This window comes from Canariomyces notabilis (assembly GCF_033297395.1).
Source record: "Canariomyces notabilis strain CBS 508.74 unplaced genomic scaffold N656scaffold_12, whole genome shotgun sequence".
NCBI lineage: Eukaryota > Fungi > Ascomycota > Sordariomycetes > Sordariales > Chaetomiaceae > Canariomyces > Canariomyces notabilis.
Genome location: NW_027041834.1, coordinates 670,874 through 691,454, shown reverse-complemented (window position 1 = coordinate 691,454; position 20,581 = coordinate 670,874). Strand labels below are relative to the sequence as shown.

Here is a 20,581-nt window from a genome sequence, read left to right as displayed (position 1 = left end):
GACCCTAAGCAGCAAACAAAATATCCGGCACCAATTGGGCATAGTCCAGATAGTATAGGTAGCAAGCGCATCCCAGCGCAGCGCCCAAGTCTGCAGAGGCTTGGGTGATTCTCCGCGTGCAATCCTTCCGCACGACCCGGAACGCGACAACAGCCACGCGGAAAAGAAAGCAGAAAAAGCCAGGCGCCATGTCGTCGTCGCTCGAAGCCAAGATTGTCGTCCTCGGCTCGCAGGGTGTCGGCAAGACGTCGCTCGTGATGCGGTATTGCAAGGGCTCGTTCAACCCGTCGCAGATCACATCCACGGTCGGCGCCAGCTTCCTGACCAAGCGGGTCATTGACACCGACACGGACACGTTAGTTCGTCTGCAAATATGGGACACTGGTAACTTCCGTCTTCCCCTTTCCCCTCAGTTTGATAAGATGAAGAGGGAATCGGATCCACCGCTTTATTTACCCTCACCCTTATCCTGACCGTGGCCCTGACCCTCTGCCACCGCCCTGCAAAAGTAGTTTGTAACGCGCTGACAGTATCTGCGTCCACAGCTGGCCAAGAACGCTTCCGCTCCATCTCTCGCCTCTACTACCGCGGCGCCAACGCCTGCATCTTGTGCTACTCGGTAACCGATGCGCGATCGTTCGCTGAGATGGGCATGTGGCTGACAGAGCTGCGACGCAACCTGCCGCCGGACATTGTGCTGCACGTCGTGGGCACCAAGGCCGACATTGTGGCGCGGGACCCGTCGCGCCGTGAGGTGCCGTTCGAGCGGTGCATCGCCTATGTGGCCGAGAACCTGAACCCGGGCATGGGTTCGACTCCGCCGCCCACGGCCTCAGCCGCTGTGTCCCCGGGCCCTGGCGGCTTCAGCGTCCTCCCGTCACCTTTTTCTCCTTCACAACAACAACAATCATCACCACAATTATTAGGCGTCCACCACCACCACACCAACACAAGCGGAGGAGGAGGAGGAGGGATAGAACCCCGCTCGCCCTCGAGCAAGCGCTCGTCCGGGTTCTGGGGGCAGGAGGTCGGGTGGGACGCATGCCACGAGATCTCGGCCGAGACGGGCGAGGGCGTCGAGGAGGTGTTCCGCGTCGTCACGCGCAAGCTGGTCGAGCAGAATCGCAAAATGCAGGCCGCCCTGCTGGCCGCCACCGCCGCATCGTCGGGAGGCTACTTCTCGCCCGACTGGTACCACCACTACGCTGCTGCCGCCGCAGCCGGCAATTCGCCCGCCGGCAGTGCCGACCTTGCTGCTGCTAATGCGGCTGCTGCGGGGGGGTATTTTGAAGGTGTCACCCCCCGAGGAGGAGGGGGCAGTTTCCGCGTTGGCAGGGACCGGAGGAGCTGGCTGTTTTCTCCTGGGTTCTCGCCCGCTGTTGGGATTGGGGAGGACGGCTACGGTCCAGATGGGGACAGGAGGGGTGATGCGGACGGTCGGCAGGGGCGGAGGTGTTGTTGATTGTGTCTTGATGCATATTGCTTGGGGCGGGGGCCGCTGCTGAGCTGGAGGCTTCTTTGCTCTGTTCAAGTCTGGGCAAAGTTTGGGCACGTGCTACGAAGCGGAAGGGGTACGTTGTGTCTCACGACATCATAGGATTTTCACGTACTCGACTAATGGGGGGCTTGATATGCCCGCGGGCTGGGCTAACGTCGGGATGCTGGGTGCACGGCGTTTGCTGTTGGCCTCTTGATTCTGCATCTCTATTCTGGTTAGGTTCACGGATATGGCTTTGTGCATTGCTGGCGTGTGGGTGGGAGTCTGAAGGTCTTTTTTGACATGCTCTGGATCACAGCACGGGCTCCTTGGGAGGGGTTGGGAGCTGTACCCAATCCAATGATTATGATGGTCGACCAATGACGCTCGACAGTTAGATCAGGACGTTTGCCCTATGGCAATCAACAATTGCAGAATATGATACGCTCATAAATGATAGGTGCTTCATCGACGATTCTGCTGTCAGTGGGTCTGGGGAATGAATTGCTTTGGAACTTGTAACAGGGCATTGTCTGATTCTCAGTGTGCGAAGAAGTTATCCAACTTGAGTCAAACGCGATCTGGCCTAAAAGCACTATAGGTGCTGACACGAGGCTCGCAAAACCCACGTAGCGGTTGTTTGCCATCGACCTGAATGGTGTATGTCGTGTGAGGGTGTGGCATGTGCCGAGTAAACGTCACTGCTGCCTCTGTCAGGACCCACGAATGGATGAGCATCAAGCAACCAGTTACTATCAAAAACAAGCCGGTGAAATGCCTGGTCAAAACAAAAATCCAGGAGTAAAAAGCACCAAGATGGTAAAATCAAAAGAATCTAGATGCCCAGTAACAGGATTGAACTGTTGACCTTCGCATCACTCAATATAACCAGGAGTTATATTAGTACGACGCTCTAACCAGCTGAGCTAACCGGGCTTCTCATTCTTCGAGCTCGCCAGAAGCACCTCTGAGAAGCGCACAACTCAGTAACCGCCCTGCCGATTTTGAACCCCTTTTTCCTCCTTCGGTAGTGTTCGAATTCCTATAGCATTTCGAACAACGAGATTGTATGGTGCAAGGGACCAACATCATGTATATTTGTCTGTGTGTTGAGAGCCAGTGGCCATCCAATAAACTTGAATCTGAGTTGAGTGCGAGGTATCAAACAACAAAAACTACCATCCAAAACCCCTTATGTTCTCAGCACCCCAGAGAATTCCCTCAGAGCATTATATGTATCCATCGTATACATCCCCCGACTCTTCAATGATCGGGAAAAGCTCCCTTTTAGCCCAAAATACAGATTAAATGTGCTGCATATCCATGCTCCCACCACCCATAAACCCTCCCCCTGCCAGCTCCCCAAACTCAAAATCCATATTCTGCAGCATCTCATCCAACTCTTGAGCGCTAAGGAGTTCATCATGCATATCCATCCCCTCAGGGGCCCGAGGATAGGCCATAAGGCCCGTCCCTGTCCCCGCCCCCTGGCCAGCAGGACCTCCTCCGTCCTCCCAACCTCCACCAACACCACCAGTATCACCACCACCAGCATCCCCATTCCCCTTATCCATATCCACATCCATACCCAACCGAGTGCGCATCATGGCCTTGAACTTGCCCAACAGCACGGCGTCGTCGGCGGGGGTGCGCTCGCGCCACAAGAAATCCCTTGCGCGCTGCCGGATCTCATCGTCGCGCGGGAACGGCCGGCCCAGCACCTGCACCTCCTTCTCAACCCAGTCGACGAGCTCCTTTTCGAGCTCGCGCGAGCAAAACACACTGGGGGGCTTCTCGTGCCGCGTCGCCAGCGCGCGCACAAAGCGGTTGGCCGTGCTCCCCTGTGCTGCGAACAGCCTCTTGGCTCCGTCGCGGATGGGCACCTGCAATATCCCGCCGGCGGCGGTATTATGATTGTGAGCGCCGCTGCCAGGGGAGTTGGCATTATTATTGGAGGAGGTGGTAGTGATGGCGTTGTCCCCTTTGGAAGAAGATGGGCTGTTGTTGGATGCGTCTTCGGAGGGGACGATGGTGATGGAGTTGGTCTTGTTAGGGTTGGGGAACATATACGGCGGGGCGAAGCCGGAGCCGCCCTGGGAAATGTTCCATGCTAGCGTCGTAGGCAAGCCTGGGACGGAAGGGTCCGTAAGGATGCCTGCGTCACGCTTGAAGCGGCGGAGCCATTCGGCGTTGTCGGCGGCTGTTTGGTTCCAGGGGTCGTCACTTTGCGCAACACAGTCAGTTGAGCGTTGGAAGGAAACGGGGTAGCATACGGAACTTACTCCTCGTAGATAATCCACCTGGCCTGGTGCTGGAGTTCTTCGTCCGACGGCACATGGCAGTTGGGGTTGTTAGGGGACATGGTCGCGGCGACAAATTTCTTGAGCTCCCGCGCCAAGCGCTGGTAGCAGTTGGCATCGCTGAGGATGTGAACGGGAGCTCGCGAGGTGCCAGCGCAGCTACCACCCCCTCCTGACACGACATTGCCAGATGAACCACTGCGTTGGTGCATCTGGCCCCAGGAACCCGAATCGCCCGCGGGGGTAGTGTTGGAGTTCTGTGAGCTCCCGGCGGCGACGCCGAGGTCAGATGACACATGCCGTTGCTTAAACGTCGCAAGCCAGGCAGCGTCATCTGCAGCTGTCTGGTTCCATCCATCATCGTCGTATTCGTATATGATGAAACGGGCCTGCCGTTGCAGATCGGAGTCGGTGGGCTCAATACCTCGTGACCTCTGCTCTCGAACGTACTCGGCTAGCTCGGACTCTAGGCGGCTGGGATTGTAAATCGTCGAGTCGATGGTAGTGGGATCCCTGGACCGCTTCGTCTCGTCTGCCAGGTCTTCGGATCGCGGCAGGTGGGCCCGCTGGCGGAAGCCGGCAAGCCAGGATGTCGAACCGTTCACGAGTCGCATCAGGAACTGTGTAACCTCGTCAGACGGATAGTTGGACATCTCCTCCATGCGGCGTATAATGCTGCACGCCTCGGCTTGCAGCTCGCTGTCCATAGCGGTCAAGCCCAGAAGGCGGCGTGCCTTGACAAAGACCTCGAGTTCCATTTCCATCGGGTCATTCTCAAAGATATGGCCCTTGCCATTGATCTTCAGACTCTGACCACCATTGAAGAGTTCAGGTCGAGACCACCTCGCCTCTTGCGCCAATTGCTGGGATGAGAACAGCAGGTCTCGCAACCAAGCGGCTGGGGCGACACCGCGAATTTGGGAGTTCTCTTCGGCGTTGTATATCAGGGCGCAGGCGGCACGCTGTAGTTCTTCGTCCGAAGGGGTCCTGCCTTCCTTCTCGCGCTTGTCGTCAATAAAGCCATTCAATTCTGTCTTGATCAGTTCAAACGCATTTCGGGCCGACGCGGATGAAGTCTTTGAGGCTTCGAACGGATCAGGGGAGTTTCTCTCGTCGTGGATAAGATCTAGAAGAGCATGAGTTATCAACCGCTTCAAATTAGCACTCCAGGCGAAGGGAAACATACAAGGTGGCATCGCATTTTCGACCATATCAAGCACAGGGTCGTCAAAACCCCATTCACCCTTCCAGTCCGCCATGCTTTTACCCTTTTTGAAGTGCTCGGCAAGGTGGTCAACGCGGAAGGACCAAGTATCCATGAGGATACCGCAGAAACCGCAGCGGGATCGGATCTCGGGTGTCGTAACTCTCCAGGCGTCCATGGACCAGCTCATGAACTTGGCGCTGTGTACCAGCTTCAGATGCTGGCGCAGATGATCTTTGCGATAGAATGTGCGCTCTCCTAGGGTCCGCTCCTGGCAGGCCGAGTGATTATGACTATCGATGTGCGCCTCGTCGGGGTTCACATGCCCACAAAAGACACACGACATCTGGCCGGTCTCGGGATTCAAGGCCTGCGGCCCGTCGGGCGAGCACACCCACCGCTCGAGGGACAGGTGCAGCGATTTCTCGTGTCTCTGCCAATCGTGCTTCGTTCTGAACGTTTCGGTACAGAAAGTGCACTGGAATGTCTTGAGCGGGCCACGTAACGGAGCGCTTGCTGCTGGAGGAACCTTTCTCCTTCTCCGCCTCCGTCCCCGAGGGAGCGAACCCGCAGAGCCGAAGGAATTCCTCGAGTTAAAAGAGTACGCCGACGCAAACGAGCCTCCGCTCGAGTGCGATGTGTTGGCGCTGCTAATGGTCGACGCACAGAGCGACCTACCGGAGCCGTCATCGGTGAAGTTGAGGCTGTACGGGCTGTTGAGACCAGACGAGAGGCTCGAAGCGGAAGCGTTGACGGCGCGGGCAATGGCCGTCACGGACGCTGCTTCGTGTTCGGGCGGTGAGTGTTGCCAACGCTGCAGCGGATTCATCTGTTCTAGCGACGGTGTTCCCCGTCTTTGCGGTATGTCGATGGGGTTTGACCAGCTCCGCACTCCAGGCGATGTTGAGCGCTGTGCAACGGCATTCTTGTTCCTGCGCCGCGTGTTGGCGAGCCAGTTCGTGATCTGTGTCTTGCTGAGGCCCGTCTGTTTCTGCAGCATCTCCTTCTCCTCGTCGGTGGGATAGGGGTGCTTGCTGTGGGTTGACAGCCAATTCTTCAATATCTTGACCGATTCTCTGGAAAACCGGGCGCCCACCTTGGCCTTGGGAACGGTATCCGCGCCGCTCTTCTCGGGGCCAGAGGTAGAGGCCAAACCGGTTAGGTCAGTCGCTGAAGCAGAGTGATGGGGCTCGACTTGTGCATCTTCCTGAGCGATGGCCGTGGGATGATCACCCATCAGGGGCCATGGGTTAGAGGGGAATGCCGAGGACAAACCGAGGCTGCATGCGCATCGCAAGGCAACGCAGCTCGTGCAGTACCCCTTGTAGTCGCCCAAGATTCGCTTGCACTGGTAGCCGCCCAACTGGCAGTTTGCACACGGGGCTTCAGGGTGCTCAAGCTGGTCCTCGAATGCCCTGGTCGACCTGGTAACCCCATCTGTGGGCATGGGAATGTCCTGAGATGCATCCAGTGTGGGTGAGACATTGTTTTCAAAGTGTTGTAAGGCCCAGAAGGAGAATTCATCGCCATCGACGTTGGCCAGTGCCAGGTCAAGGTCCTGGAGGGGATCATAGGCGTCGCCTCGGGTCAAGTCAGATGGAGGCATCATGTCCACACCGGCGGCCGCAGAGGCCGGGTCCGCCTGGTTCCAGTCGACAAACTCGTCCATCTCGCGGAGTTCTCGGAGACCAGCAGCAGTGGGGCCGTGAGAGTGGCCAACATCAAATGAACCGAAAGGCGCAGACATGGCTTCCACCCCGCTGTCACCGAACGTACTGTTGAACCTGTCAGACCAAAGGGCGTACCCGAAAGGGCGCTAGAATGCCATTACATTACTAATGTCGTCTCCCGTCAACAATGGGAGGTGTGATGAGGGAAATAACAACAAAAAATTCGATGCGAATGTCCCACAAACACATTCACAAGAAAACAAGCATTTGTGGTTTTGGATGGCCCGAGTCTCGATGTCGACAGGCTGGGCTTGATAGCAACACCAAGCCAACCCGGGGAGAATATGAGGAACAATGTAAGCCACGACAGGCGACCTGGGCGCGGATCCGTTTTTATTTCGGGACAAGAACCGCCCAAGCCTTTGATTTTGGACGCTGGAGGACACGATGGCCGTTGCACATCGGAGCCTTCAGGCTTGTTCCACCTGCTTCTGTATGCTCTTTGGGGAAGTTGAGCAACTGTTGTGCCTCTAGCATCGCATTCATGGATCCATTGCAGGGATGTCGAAAATGGAGTGGGAATGCGCCTTTCGATTGACATGCGCGGAGCTAGGCAAAGATCCCAGCCTACACAAGACTACTGCAACTGACCCCTGTCACCGCCCACGCGACCCCGAAAACGGGGACCAGACTAAATACCCCGCCATCGCGCCTACCTACCCTCAACCGTCCTGCCTTCTTTACACGTGTACCTACGAAGTGCGAACAAAAAAGTACATTATGACTCTTTTCAAAGCATCGTAGCGCATACCTACTTCGTATGAGAGGTATGCTTGGCGTGCAGCGGAGGAGCATGCATATCTCACCGGGAACCCCTCCCATAACTTGACAGCTTAACGGAAAGGGGTAAAAGAACCCGGCAAGTTCCCTTCGGTGGTCCACCCGAGCACGGCCGCTAGGTGCAAAGATAAAGACCAAAGGCTGCTGCCAGTCCTTCCCACACCCAAGCAAAGTTGCAGCGGGGTTGTGTGTGTTTCTCAGTCTCACTCTCTCTTGGAACTCCGATCAGTCCGATGGCCGAGGCCCGTATCCGACGGGCCGAGCAGTCGGTTATAATTCATTGTGACTGCCTACTAACCTCCTTACTGACGAGCGATCCATGCTCTGCCCGTTTCATCTAGATCCAGGTCACATTGGTCCTCTTTCCCTCGATGGATGATGAACCCCCCTTCCGATATCGGGACGACGGTTATCCTTACCTACTACGACCGACGCAGCATAACGTTACAGATTCCTCGAAATAAGCGTGATCCTGGACAGATCGATCCAAGCCGAGTGAAGGGGGGTTGGATGTGCTAGGCGCTGAACTTGGGTCTGCGCGCATTAGTCAGCGCCGCCAACATCAAAGTTGCACCGCGTCTGACGTTTTTTTGCGACCGCACAAGGCTCGGGGTGGGGTGCGCGGCCTAATACCTATTTCAGCACGGCAAGCGACGGCTCGGCCACAGGTCCGGAGCCGGAGGAGACTCGCAGGTCGAATCCAAATCGGCGAGAAACCGGTTTATCTACACGACGGCACTCTCTTTCTTCAGGGATAATAGGTCCAGTTTCCAGCAGGAGACTTGTGCAATGATGGTCTGATCTGACGTCGGTCCAATACCCCGGGCTTCCTTCTCCCGCAGATGGGCAGCCCATCAAACACCCTGGCGGGTCCACTGCAGCCGGCTCGATGTCGGGGACTCTCGTTGTCGGAAGGACGAGCGGTCGCCGCTTGGCATCCGAGATGGCAGCATCCGCTGCTACAACAGAGCACCTCAAACTTGTCCGAACTCCGAGCCACTCCAATTGACTAACCAAGGCGATGCAGAGCGGGCCAATGGCGGTTGATACAATTAATACTGTCGCTCTTTGTCTTGACAGATCCAATTGAAGTATTTTGCATCCCAAATCCCAACGCCGTTGCTTCCAAGTTCCAACCAAGATATCCAGTCTTGTGCCAACAAAAGTTTCACTCCTTCAGCTCCAGTTCCAAATACAATGCCGGCGCCGCTCCTACATATCTCATATATACGCTCGCTTTCGTCCCGCCCTCTTTATGATCCTCAATTCGTGCGGTTCCCACCTTACGCTCACTCCCTCCGTCCGTCCGTTATTCACTCGAGGTTAGAATCGCCGCGTGGCAATTGACACCAATATTCGGGGTTGTCAATTGTGCTTCATCCTGCGGACCAGCCTTGAGATAACAGTTTCCCGGCGCCCCTCCGGCATTGGCCCTCGTCTTGTTGGTCCACGCCGGGATGAAGCTGACGGCCTCGCAGGTCGAGTTTTCGACGTTGCCGAAACTCACGGGCACATATCTCGTGTAGGCAGCACAGGCATCGATGCACGTGTCAAAGTTGGCTGCGAACAGGGACACCAGGGGAGCGTGAGGGGCGTCTCTGTTGCAATAGCGCGTGAATCTCAGCCCGCCGAGTACTGTGAATGGCACCATTAGTATGTGGTGTGTGCTATCGCGCAATGCAGTGGGATCTGAATTATGGCCATACGGGAGAATGACGTGTACTCTGTCTTGTTGACACCCTCTGGGTTATTCAAGCATCCGCCGTCGATGGCGGATTCTGTTATCGTGGTCGGATCGAGTGCGGCAGCGAGACTGCTGCTCGCACTATTGGCGCGCTGGGCTACGATGCCCGTCGCTGCGGCTAGCCCGATGGCGGCTGCTGCAAGCAGTGCGATGATGCACGAGAGGACAAAGACCAGGAAGCTGCAGCCGAATATCCTCCTGGCCGATATCGGGACTCTCTCTGCTGTTGTTGGCGCCGTCACAGGCTGGACATAGGAGCTGAAGGGGGAGGTGGCTGTCTGGCCTCCGTATGTCGATGGAGGGGCTGGGGATAGTTGCGACGCTTCGTGCTTGGGAGGGGTTATCGGTGAATCGTAGTGTTGTTGCTCTTGCTGTAAGTGAGGGTAGTAAGCCTGTGGATACTGATGGTCGTATGACCCTTGGTACGGTTGAGGGCCTTGGCCGGCATTGCGTTCTGCGGCTGTCACTTCCGGGAAGTCCTGCCGAGCAGGCTCTAGTCCCGATTCATACTTAAAGAAGCATTTAGCGTTCTGGCCCTGGATGAGAATGTTTCTTGAAAAACACGATTCGTCTTACCATGGTGGCCATTGTCAGTTACCAGAGGACGACGACACGATTGAGTCTGGCAAGAGTCTGTCACAGAGCGTGGACTACTAGTACAACTTGACGAAGATAGAAGAAAGGAGATGGCGGACAAGACACTGACTGATGGCCGAGGGAGGCAGAGTTCGATGTTAGGGTCCTCCATGAGTCCATAGTAGGTACTCGTCAGATTATCCCTCCTCTCGTACTTACAACTTACCCACGGCGTAGCCGGAGAACTGTAAGCCAATCACGGCAGTTGCGGACCAAACGATTGTGTCCTTTGGTCGATCCAATGCCGTGATCTCGCACAAATCCGAGCTGTCGGTGTCTGCGAACGGACGAGGAATGCTACTCTACTAATCAATGTTTGATATGTAAGACATGCGACAGCATTCACCGCTCTTGTAGTTGGTGGCCGAACTTCCTAATGGTGTGAGAGATTTAAACCATAACGTTACAGCACTGTGTAAGATGGCTCAGGTTGTGTAACGTACTGCAGTGTACTTCTACAACTTGGAGTGCAGTGTGATATGTACCGATATGTAGGTCGTGACGTAGGGCTGAGAACCAAACCGACAGATGACACTAGGATTTGGGCCAGATCTATCAGTACGGCAGTGTACTGAGTGTAGTACATATATGTGCATGTACACTTAACGGCGTTAATGATAATTTAAAATTCCAGGAGCTCATTCTCCTAGCAACGAACATAAGCGTATAAATGTGAGCATCTACTTGGTCAGGATAGTCTGATTGTAGTACTACTATTAGTAGTATATATGTTAGGTTATCATCTCGGCCGAACCAACAGCGTGAGTCTTTTCTATGAGTGATAGAAGTGACAGAGCAAGCATGCTTTCAAGTTATTTATGAATGATGTTAAGCATCTCTTAAATGGCCTATATACAAATTGCACTGTTCAGTTTCGTGGGGTGCCCCAATCCCTTCCATTAGTTTCACGATCTCCTTCTGCGCTTGAGCTCGACCATGGCCTTGGGGTTTGGCGTGATGACTAAATCGACCTCCATGTTCGGCGGCCGCTTGTCAGCACCACCCTTCTGCTCGACGTCACCCATAAGCCGGATATCCCAGTTCATCAACAGCTCTACCAGAATAATCTTGATCTCGTTGGCGGCGAAAAAGCGGCCGGGGCAAGTGTGGTTTCCCCAACCAAAGACAAGTGACTCGGGTCCTGCCGTGGCGAACTGGTGACGCTGCTCCTTACCGGGCATGTTCCGGAGCTTGTAGAAGCGCAAGCCGTCAAACTGTTCGGGATGCGTGTAGCCCGGTGGATTGTACTCGGGCGAGTACGTTGTCGTCTTGGGATCCGTGTGTACGGCATAAGAAGGGAAGCAGATACGGGTGCCCTTGGGGAGGACGTGGCCTGTGGAGAGCGCAAGGTCGGAGGTGCAAATGCGTGTGCCCGAGGCTGAATTGACGTTAGTACTGCCATGAGTTCGCTGGATATCGCTAAACTTACTGTAGATTGGAGGATTGAAGCGCTGGCTTTCCTTCATGAAGCTGTCGAGCTTCCGGAGCTTGTTGAAGCTGTCCTTCTTGAGGCGAACATATCCTTCGTCGTCGATGGTCTCTCCATCGGTGGCTCTGACAGCGGCTATTTCCTCGCGCAGAATCTGTATGTACTTAGGTCTACTGACCAGGTCAAGGATGGCGTGGGTGGTGGCCATGGAGCTGGTGTGAACGGCGGCAAAGGACACTTGCGGCAGATAGTCAATACGATGAGCTACAAGAGAGTCGGCCAATTGGACGCAACACTTACAAACCATCTGGTTGAGAGCAAGATTTTCAGGGTCATTGCGCAGGTGCTCGGGGGTGTACTTTAGCAGCCACTCGATGAAGTTTCCCTCCTCGTCGCCTGTTTCGGCGTTGTAGATCTTCTCCCTGACTGAATCCTTGGCCAGCTGTGCCTTCATGATGGGTTCCAGCATCTGGCCGCCCCTAATCCTGTACTGGGTGATCTTTTTGATTTCAGGCAGCGAATTGGTGACCCAGCGGCGCTTCCACACGGGATAGTCACGGATGGCGTTGCGTGCCTTGACACAATCGACCGTGTAGTTGATGGAGGCCTGGATCCATTCCTCCTCGCGGCTTAGGGGGCGACCGACAAAGATACGGCCACTCAGGAGTGCGACAATGCGCAGCACCTTGAAGTAGAGCGGAAACGGGGTCCAATCCTTGCATTCACCAAATTCCTTGTCGAATGCGTAGCGTACTTCGTCCTGCAGGTCGGGCAGCGTGCTGACGATGTGGCGTGTCAGGTCGATGCGGATGGCCTGGATCATTTCGGGCCGGTGGTCGCCAATGCCCGTGTATTGGGCGAAGAAGTTACGCTGGTGCTCCTTGGTGAAGGAGACAACAGACTCAGGCAGGTTCCGCACCTCATCCTGGATTTTGATGGGCAGGACGACAATGGGGGGTTCCATGGGGAGGATGAAGGGAGTGTCGGGATACTTTCTAATCATTAGTTACTGTATCAGGTCGTGGTTATCGAGTCATGATGGTCCACTCACCTTGCGGGCACCCTCGAGAAGCTCTTTCTTGGTGATCTTGGACCCGGGGACTCCCACGACCGGTAGGTCAGGTTTAGGAGTCCTGGTGGAATTGAAGCGTGCAAACAGCGCTATCGCAAGCACTGCAACTGCGATAGAAAGTCCCGGAAAGGACATGACTGCTTGCCCAATGGGGTTCCCAGAGGTGAGAGACTCCATGGCGCCGGATATGTTCCGTTCTACCTAACAAGAACCGGGTTTGACAAACGGATCAAGTCTCAAGAAATCGTCGGCATAGGTCTCTGTACTGAAACTTCTTGGACACAAAACAAGACAGAAAAACTGGTCATCCGCCAGCGTACATGTCAAGAAAGGATGATGTGTAAACAAAATGGAATCAAGCAGCCATGGCGTTGTCGGAATATATGTTTAAGTATGGTGACCGATACGTGCAACTGTTCAGCAATCCTAAAGGAACCAAACCCCAGCACATCTCGCGATTTGCTCACTATGCCTACACCAGGTGTACCTCGCACTACGGAAAGTCCCTATCTTATCTGCAGCATCTACCGATAATTCAATGCTGCCCCGGTGTCGAATTAGTAGCTTTCCGTACCTTTGGGACTTGGTGAACAATTGTGCGTATCGGCCACGGTAGAAATGCGCCGATACCAACGATATCCACCGAAATCCTTCACCATCTCAACTTCTGAGTTTTGACCGTAGTCTCGAACAGGCATACGATGGGTCCTCCATCATGCACTCACTTCTCGGCTCTCCTCAAGTCCTGTTTCAACATCTCAGGACAAACCTTTCCATCGTTTCATTGCACACTGGCAGTCCATCGACTCCATCTGCATCATTTGCTCCTTCCACAACTGTCCTCAACACTACTCCCAGCTCAGAGTCTCTTGCCAAGCAGCCAAGCAGCCAAGCAAGTACCTTCCTGACCATGGCCTTCGGCGCAGTCCCACCACCGCACGTGTCGCCCTGGTTCACCCCAGTGTACGAAGCCACCTTCCACTTTGGAGGCATTTGCTGGACGCTATGCTACCTGCTCATCGCCCGCGAAGGCCTGCGCACCAAGTCCTACGGCATGCCCCTGCTTGCCCTGGCCAACAATTTCGCGTGGGAGATGGTCTACGCGCTGTGGGTCGTCGACGCGCCGCAAGAGAAGATTGCCATGACGGTGTGGATGCTCATCGACGTCCCCATCATCTACAGCACCGTCAAGAACGGCGCGTGTGAATGGACGCACGCCCCCGCCGTGCAGAAGAATCTGGCCAAGATTCTCTTGGCCCTCACCGCACTCTTCGTTGCGGCCCATTGGAGCTTCCAGTCATGGTGGATTGCCAACGGCATCGGGTCCAGGGATCATGACGGGAGTCCCGGCCCGGACCTCACTCAGATGGCTTACTGGGCCGTATCCATGTGCCAGCTTCTAGTGTCGACGACATCGCTCGCCATGCTGATTGTTAGGCAGCACACCAGGGGCGCTAGCTGGGCTATTTGGTCAGTGATGACTGGTCCGCCCTCATCAGCCGCTCTGTCTAGCTTGCTAATCTCGTTCTCTAGGGCGCTCCGATTTTTCGGTACACTCGTCGGTCTCAATTTCAACTATGGCTGGGCGTGGTATACTTGGCCTGAAGCCCATGAGTACTTTATGAGTGCCCCTGCCATCTTCATCTGGGCTGTGACTACGGTGTGTGACATCCTGTACGCCCTGGTTTTCTACCGTGTCAGACGTTCGGAGAAGGTCTTTGGCGACGGACGTAGACGTCCAGAGCAGCACAGAGTGGGAAAGCTAGAGTAGGTACTAGGTAGTACTAGTAATAACGCTCCTGACCAATCGAATTCAAACTATTGCATCCCGAGACGCCGTGCCTTCAACTCTCTAGATACATGCAGCACAGAAACAAACAGTAACACTTCGGTTCTTGCTTTCTGATAGTCGATTGGACTTGGAGACTCAATAAGCCTACCTAGGAGCAAAGGAACTGGGCCCGGAGGATGCGTACGCCTTGATACGAATGCTTCCTCATTCAGGGCCGAGAGTGATCTTATGTGTACTGTGTTGTGACTAAGTACCTATTATGTAAGTCCTGGACTCTAGCTGTCCACCCCAAAACGTAACTAAACTCTACGAAAATACCTCGGTGATATACCGACTGGACTTCAACTCTTGGAACCAGTTTTCTGCTTCTTTTTGCTTGTCCACGCCGTGAGATTCCCTGTAGATGCGCTTGAAGACATCCTCAACACCCCTTCCAACCTCTGCTCCACCACAGACGAAGAACCGGTAGTTGTCCTCGAAGAGGCTCTTGCTGATAAGGGCCCGCTCACTCCAAAGGCGATCCTGAACATGTGCACAGCCATTGCTCTTGTCGCTGGCTCGAGAGAAGGCGTAGTGTACCTTCACGACACCGGCCTCTTCCCACTGGCAAAACTCTTCCCGAAGAACAGCGTCTTTTTCAGGGTGCCTGCAGCCGATGAAGAGATGGGCGGGTGCCAGCTTGCGGCCTGCCTGAGCCTGCATCGCTCGTTCTTGCACGAACGCCCTGAAAGGCGCAAGTCCCGAACCCGCACACACCATGATGATTGGTGAGGTCTCGACATCACTCGGTGGGTGGAATAGTCGGAGGGCGGGTTTCACCTTGATATAGACTCTGTCACCCGCAACTAGGCCGGCGAGATAGGTCGAGGCAACCCCCCTAAATTGCCTGGATGAGCCTGGAAGACGCTCCGATGTCAAAACTACGGACCACAGCAAGGTGGCAATAGAGGGATTGGCCATGGGTGTTGACGCTATCGAATATTGTCGAGGACGCATTGGCGGAAGCATGGCGACAAACTGAGCGAAGGAAAGTTGGATCGACGGGAACTCTTCCAGGATATCGAGGACTGAGCGCTTCCATGTCCTGAGCGGAGATCCGCTATCGCAATCCTCCTCAATGGCTCGGAGCTTCTCTCGCGTTGCCTCATCCGATGCAGTACTCACCAGTTTCGCGATGTTCTGCACATCGGCATGGTTAGTAGGAACATGAACAACCAGAGCTGCATAACCTGACGAAAGAGATGCCACTCACCTTTCGAGTGGCCGGCTGGCTCAACTCAACGTATCCGCTCAACAGGTCCTTTGCCGAGATTGGACGCCCCGTGGGAAGCGCCGTGTTTGCTCCGCTTGCAATGGTGAGAACGGCGTCCCATGGCAACCCGGCCCACTTGAGGGCTCTGTGGACAATGCTCCAATCGTTCATGGGAAGTACCGCGAGATGATCGCCCGTCCGGTATTCCAGGCCCTCGGGAAGTTTCAGCGTTAGGTATCGCTTCTCGGGTTCGCCCGGTGCAGTCAAGACCTCGTTCTTCAAGATGACAGCTTCATCTGCGTCAAATTGAAGCGCCTTTCGGCGTCCGCTGCAGTCAATTTCAATGGCCAAACCATGGTCAACGTAGTCTTCAAGTGGGCCGCTGGAACCCAGGGCTGGCCATAGATGCTCGTCTTGCCATTTCTCAAAATCGTTGAAGACATCCCCGACCGTCACGTCGCCCAGGCCTGTTGGTGCCAGTTTCTGGGCGCCCAGTCTCTCAAATTCAGAGTCCAAAAGCTTCGGGATGCGGTGAAAGGTGGCGGCGTAGTCCTTGTTGCCGCAGCCATATACTGCATACCTGACGCCTTGGAGGATCTTTGTGTTGCCCTGTTGATTATCCAACCATTTGACCATGTTGACGGCATTGCTTGGAGGCTGGCCGTTGTAGCTCGAGGAAATCAAGATAACAGGCTGGTCGGAGGGCAGCTTGCCGACGGCCGAGTTGAGCGGACGAACTGATGCTGCGTATCCCCGTGCCGTGGCTGCTTGTGCAAGCGATTGAGCCATTGACTCGCAAGTCCCAGAGTCAGATCCATACAATATGCTCATGGACCGTTGCTCCTCGTTGGCGGTCAACGATGATCGACCTGAAGATACCGACGGAGATCCTCGGCTCGGATTCTGGGTCTGCGGTGTGGCATTTCCTCCTACACTGTGGAGGGCTCTCTCCAATTGCAGAGGGTCAAGATGCTCCCTAAGGCTAGCGTGCATGTAGAAGTTGCCTGGCTTGATGGTGAGAGTCTGCTTGATCTCGAGCTTATACTCGGGATCGTGAAGGCGGAAGTCGAAGTTCTGCAACAGCATAGCCGTGATGAGCAGACTCTCCTGCCACGCAAAGGCACGGCCAATACAGCCGCGAATCCCATTGCCGAACGGTTTCCACGAGTTCTTTGGCAGCTTGTAAAAGTGCTCGTCCATCATCCTCTCAGGCCTGAACTCGTCGGCGTCGGAGCCCCAGACCGAAGGGTCCCGTTGCATCTGGACGAGAAGCGCAACAATGCTTTGGCCCTTCAGTATTTGGTACGCCCCGTTCCCAATTGTCGTACTGTCTTTCTCAAAGTCGGGGCGGGTTTGGAATGTGATGACGGGAGCCGTCGGGTGCAGCCGCAATGTCTCGCGAAGACAAGCCTCGAGGTAGTGCAGCTTCGACATGTGCTCGATGGTGACTGGGCCCCGTCCTACAACTTCATCGACCTCTTGCCGTGCTTTTGCGAAGACATCAGGCCGAGTGAGAAGGTAGTAAAATAAGAATGACAGTAGACCGCTCGTAGTCTCATGTCCTAACGTGAGTTAGTCGAAGCAATGGGCCTTTATCATTATGGAAGCTTGAGCCGGAAAAAATCACCTGCGATTAGAAACACTATCATATTGTTGAGAATCGACTCGTCAGATAAGCCTTGGCCGGTTTCAGGGTCACGTCCGTTGATCATGACGTTCAGGAGATCCTTCTTCTTCTCTAATGGGTTGGCCCTCCGTTCAGCAAGAATGCCGCTGGCGATCTGCCGAAGAGTCTCAATGTCGGACCGGTACTGCCTCAAAGACCCTCGCATGATGTGATTGTTGACAAATGGTGGTCTCACTGCTCGCTTCCCGGACTCCTGGAGCACAGAGATCATGGACCCAACAAATGGATGCATCTGATCATGGTAGAAGCTGTTGAAGCGGGTGCTCATCGAGCATCTGTCGCATCGTAAGTAAGAGGAACATGACCGGATTCAGTCCCGGAGTCCGTAAAGACAAAACTACAGGTAGACTCACAAAGCTATGGTATCCAAGGTGAGCCTGGTGAAGTCTGATGACACATCGATGACCTCCTTTTCTCCGAACCTCGCCCACTTGACAACCAGCTGCGATGCGAGGTCGTGCATCTCGTCGAACATGCCCCTGATGGCCAAGGGTCCAAATGCTGGGCGGGCATTCAAGTTAACAAGGGGGTGTCCTTCATCATTCCCTCTCATTCTCATCATTCATGGTTCTTACTCACCTGGCATCAAAACACGGTGGGCAAGCCACCAGTTTGGCTCGTCTGAGTGAGCCGTGAATAACGAGTCGGCACAGATATTTCGCAGCTGTAAAAGAGGCCCACCAACTTGCTTCGTGAAGCGACTCTCGTCCGACACTTCATCCACCAGATCTCTACTGGATATGAAGATCTTGGCTGAGCCGCCAACTGTCAACTTGAATATGGGCCCTGCAAGCATATCAGCTCGTTGACTCGGAAGCTAGATACCAGACGTCTGAAAAACACTCGACTCCAAACGCACCATACTGCTCAGCAAGACGACCCAGACTAATCACAGCATTTACTGGGTCGATGTCAAGAACGTTTCCCAGAATTGGCAGCCCCGGGGGCCCGGGGATTTGCTCAGTCATCTTGGTTTCTATGGACTGACTCTGAGGAGGTACAGTTTTCAATGTTAGTGAAGCATCTAGACGGATGATGGACGCCTGAAATCATACCAATTCTGCTCTTTTGTTAGGAGAAAATTTCAAAGTCAGCGTTTTATCTCACTGGATATTCTGTGCTATCGTCCCCAGTGCTAACTACTGACCTACCTACTCTAGTGCATGTGGTGGCCGGTGCGTGTGGTCTGATTCGGTGGTTTTCTGCCCGTGGTCATGGCATGATGATTGCACTCTCATGGAATGTAGGGCAATACACCGACACAAACAAACCCCCGATGGCTGGCTGTGAAGCATCAAAACGAAACAGAAAAACCCAAGCATCGTTGTGCAATGTCCAGAGTTCCAGACAGTGTTAGTACTCATCGCCCTATTCGTTTTTTTCCCACGATCTCTGACTCACCTACCTTCCAAGCGCATCTTCATCTTCACGATCGGCAGACAACCATCATGTCTCTGTCCATCCCGGAAAAATGCACTGTCCTTGTGATAGGGGCTGGGCCAGGGGGCTCCTACACGGCCTCTGTTCTAGCTCGTGAGGGCATAGATGTGGTAGTTCTGGAGGCAGACAAGTTCCCCAGGTGGGTAGTTACCTAACGTAAGCAGGGATGCCATAGAATCGGGACTGATATCCAATATTAGGTACCACATCGGTGAGAGTATGCTGGCCTCGATGCGCCATTTGCTCAAGTTTGTGGAGCTGGACTCCAAGTTTGACGCGTACGGGTTCGTCAAGAAGGTGAGGACTCCTGTGCGTCAGGGTATGCTGCTTCAGATGGACTGACACGGCTCGTCCACAGCCCGGCGCGGCCTTCAAGCTGAACAAGAACAAGCGTGAGGGCTGTAAGTACCATATTCATGCTGGCCGTACAGACGATGCGACATAAGTCTGACGGGTGGCAGACACCGATTTCTTGGCTGCTGGCGGCCCCAACAACTATGCTTGGAACGTGGTGCGGTCCGAGGCCGACGACCTCATGTTCCGCCACGCCGGCGAGATGGGAGCCAAGATCTTTGACGGTGTCTCGGTCAAGTCGATCGAGTTTGAGGATGCCACTCAGGTACCAGATGACCAGCCAAACCTCATGCCCGGTCGCCCGGTCGCTGCCACCTACCAGGTCAAGGAGACCAAGGAAAGTGGCCGGATTGCCTTTGACTATGTGGTCGATGCCAGCGGCCGTATCGGAATCCTTAGTACTAAGTACATGAAGAATCGCCGATATAACCAGGGCCTCAAGAACGTTGCCAACTGGGGCTACTGGGAGGGGTGTAACAAGTATGCTCCAGGCACGACGAGGGAGAACTCGCCATTCTTCGAGGCCCTGCAAGGTGGGTTCATTTTACCGCACTGTGAGACGCAACGAAGGAATACTGACAGAACGTAGATGAAAGCGGTTGGGCCTGGTTCATTCCCCTGCACAACGGCACTGTCTCTGTCGGTGTCGTAATGAACCAGAAACTGGCAACGATCAAGAAGCGGGAGAAGGCCCTGGATTCCTCCGAGTTCTACCATGAGTCACTCAAGCTGGCACCCAACTTGCTTGCTCTCATAGGCGAGGGCCGCTTCGTCAGCAGCATCAAGAGCGCTTCCGACTATTCGTACAGCGCCTCGTCGTACGCATTCCCTCATGCCCGCATTGTCGGTGACGCCGGTTGCTTCATCGACCCCTACTTCTCCTCGGGCGTCCACCTCGCGCTGACGGGCGGCCTCTCGGCGGCCACCACCATCTGCGCTTCCATCCGCGGCCACTGCAGCGAGTCCGATGCCGCCGAATGGCACAGTAAGAAGGTCTCGGACGCCTACACCCGTTTCCTTCTTGTTGTCCTGAGCGCCTACAAGCAGATCCGCCACCAAGAAGAACCTGTGCTGAGCGACTTTGACGAGGACAACTTTGACCGCGCCTTTGCCTTCTTCAGGCCCAGTAAGTGGAGATGCCAATCGGCTCACCTACCTGACCTAGACGGGCGCTAACACCAAGCAACAGTCATCCAGGGCACAGCTGACGCCCACAACAACAAGCTCTCCCAAGAGGAGCTCAACAAGACGCTGGAGTTCTGCGCGTACGCCTTCGAGCCCATCTCGTCGGATGCAGATCGCGAAAAGGCCATGAAGGAGGCAGCCGAAAACGGCACGGGCTACAACCCGGATCTTTCACCCGAGCAGGAGCGCGCTGTCAAGCACATCCGCGCTCGCAAGATGATGCGCACTGAGGACACCATCAACATGAACAGCTTTGGTACCGACGCCATTGCTGGATATGTGCCGATTGTGGTCAGGGGTGCTTTGGGTTTGAAGAAGCAGGCCGTAAACGGTACTAACGGTGTGAACGGCGTCAACGGTGTGAATGGGGTCCATTGAATGGGCTGGCTGTACTAGACTGGACTAGAGGGCTGTAATCATCTGCGCGTACGCTGCCAAGGACTGAAGACTTGATTTATTGTTTGAATTGAATTGAATTGAATTGAATTGAATTGAATTG

At 54.7% G+C, this 20,581-nt stretch overlaps 7 protein-coding genes and 1 non-coding gene across 8 annotated transcripts in view; 3 read left to right on the top strand and 5 right to left on the bottom strand.

Annotated features, from left to right (window-relative positions):
* Positions 1 to 188: 188 nt before the first annotated feature.
* N656DRAFT_710394 (ras-domain-containing protein) lies at positions 189 to 1,462 on the top strand (the record flags this gene model as incomplete). The annotated part of the gene is made up of 3 exons (XM_064811673.1): positions 189 to 384; positions 546 to 1,164; positions 1,243 to 1,462. The coding sequence occupies 3 exons, from the start codon at positions 189 to 191 to the stop codon at positions 1,460 to 1,462; spliced, it is 1,035 nt and encodes a 344-aa protein (XP_064669844.1).
* Positions 1,463 to 2,317: 855 nt separating this feature from the next.
* Positions 2,318 to 2,413, bottom strand: N656DRAFT_t81. The gene has a single exon. It is a non-coding gene; the product is annotated as a tRNA-Ile (tRNA).
* A 368-nt stretch (positions 2,414 to 2,781) lies between these two features.
* Positions 2,782 to 6,650, bottom strand: N656DRAFT_710180 (uncharacterized protein; the record flags this gene model as incomplete). The annotated part of the gene is made up of 3 exons (XM_064811648.1): positions 2,782 to 3,700; positions 3,760 to 4,903; positions 4,964 to 6,650. The coding sequence occupies 3 exons, from the start codon at positions 6,648 to 6,650 to the stop codon at positions 2,782 to 2,784; spliced, it is 3,750 nt and encodes a 1,249-aa protein (XP_064669843.1).
* Positions 6,651 to 8,800: 2,150 nt separating this feature from the next.
* Positions 8,801 to 9,747, bottom strand: N656DRAFT_709887 (uncharacterized protein; the record flags this gene model as incomplete). The annotated part of the gene is made up of 2 exons (XM_064811626.1): positions 8,801 to 9,126; positions 9,198 to 9,747. Coding segments are annotated over 2 exons (876 nt in total), but the record flags the coding sequence as incomplete, so codon positions are not given.
* Positions 9,748 to 10,529: 782 nt separating this feature from the next.
* Positions 10,530 to 12,727, bottom strand: N656DRAFT_117882 (cytochrome P450). Its single transcript, XM_064808542.1, has 2 exons — positions 12,352 to 12,727; positions 10,530 to 12,291 (listed from the first exon to the last, which is right to left on the bottom strand). Exons 1-2 carry the CDS (start codon positions 12,547 to 12,549, stop codon positions 10,777 to 10,779), a joined length of 1,713 nt encoding a protein of 570 aa, XP_064669841.1. The 5' UTR covers positions 12,550 to 12,727; the 3' UTR covers positions 10,530 to 10,776.
* A 555-nt stretch (positions 12,728 to 13,282) lies between these two features.
* On the top strand, positions 13,283 to 14,143 carry N656DRAFT_798611 (uncharacterized protein; the record flags this gene model as incomplete). Its single annotated transcript, XM_064817783.1, has 2 exons — positions 13,283 to 13,842; positions 13,906 to 14,143. 2 exons carry the CDS (start codon positions 13,283 to 13,285, stop codon positions 14,141 to 14,143), a joined length of 798 nt encoding a protein of 265 aa, XP_064669840.1.
* Positions 14,144 to 14,403: 260 nt separating this feature from the next.
* On the bottom strand, positions 14,404 to 18,328 carry N656DRAFT_117873 (cytochrome P450). Its single transcript, XM_064808541.1, has 8 exons — positions 18,255 to 18,328; positions 18,159 to 18,168; positions 17,963 to 18,092; positions 17,683 to 17,889; positions 17,457 to 17,604; positions 17,044 to 17,378; positions 15,417 to 16,978; positions 14,404 to 15,343 (listed from the first exon to the last, which is right to left on the bottom strand). The coding sequence occupies exons 3-8, from the start codon at positions 18,069 to 18,071 to the stop codon at positions 14,471 to 14,473; spliced, it is 3,234 nt and encodes a 1,077-aa protein (XP_064669839.1). The 5' UTR covers positions 18,072 to 18,092; positions 18,159 to 18,168; positions 18,255 to 18,328; the 3' UTR covers positions 14,404 to 14,470.
* Positions 18,329 to 18,551: 223 nt separating this feature from the next.
* The window catches only part of N656DRAFT_837280 (FAD/NAD(P)-binding domain-containing protein), a gene marked incomplete at both ends in the record, with an annotated part of 2,579 nt that continues 549 nt past the window's right edge, over positions 18,552 to 20,581 (top strand). The window contains 6 exons of the mRNA XM_064818825.1: positions 18,552 to 18,682; positions 18,744 to 18,840; positions 18,902 to 18,944; positions 19,005 to 19,430; positions 19,487 to 20,023; positions 20,087 to 20,422. Coding sequence (XP_064669838.1) covers positions 18,552 to 18,682; positions 18,744 to 18,840; positions 18,902 to 18,944; positions 19,005 to 19,430; positions 19,487 to 20,023; positions 20,087 to 20,422 — 1,570 coding nt within the window. The remainder of the gene's footprint in view (positions 18,683 to 18,743; positions 18,841 to 18,901; positions 18,945 to 19,004; positions 19,431 to 19,486; positions 20,024 to 20,086; positions 20,423 to 20,581) is intronic.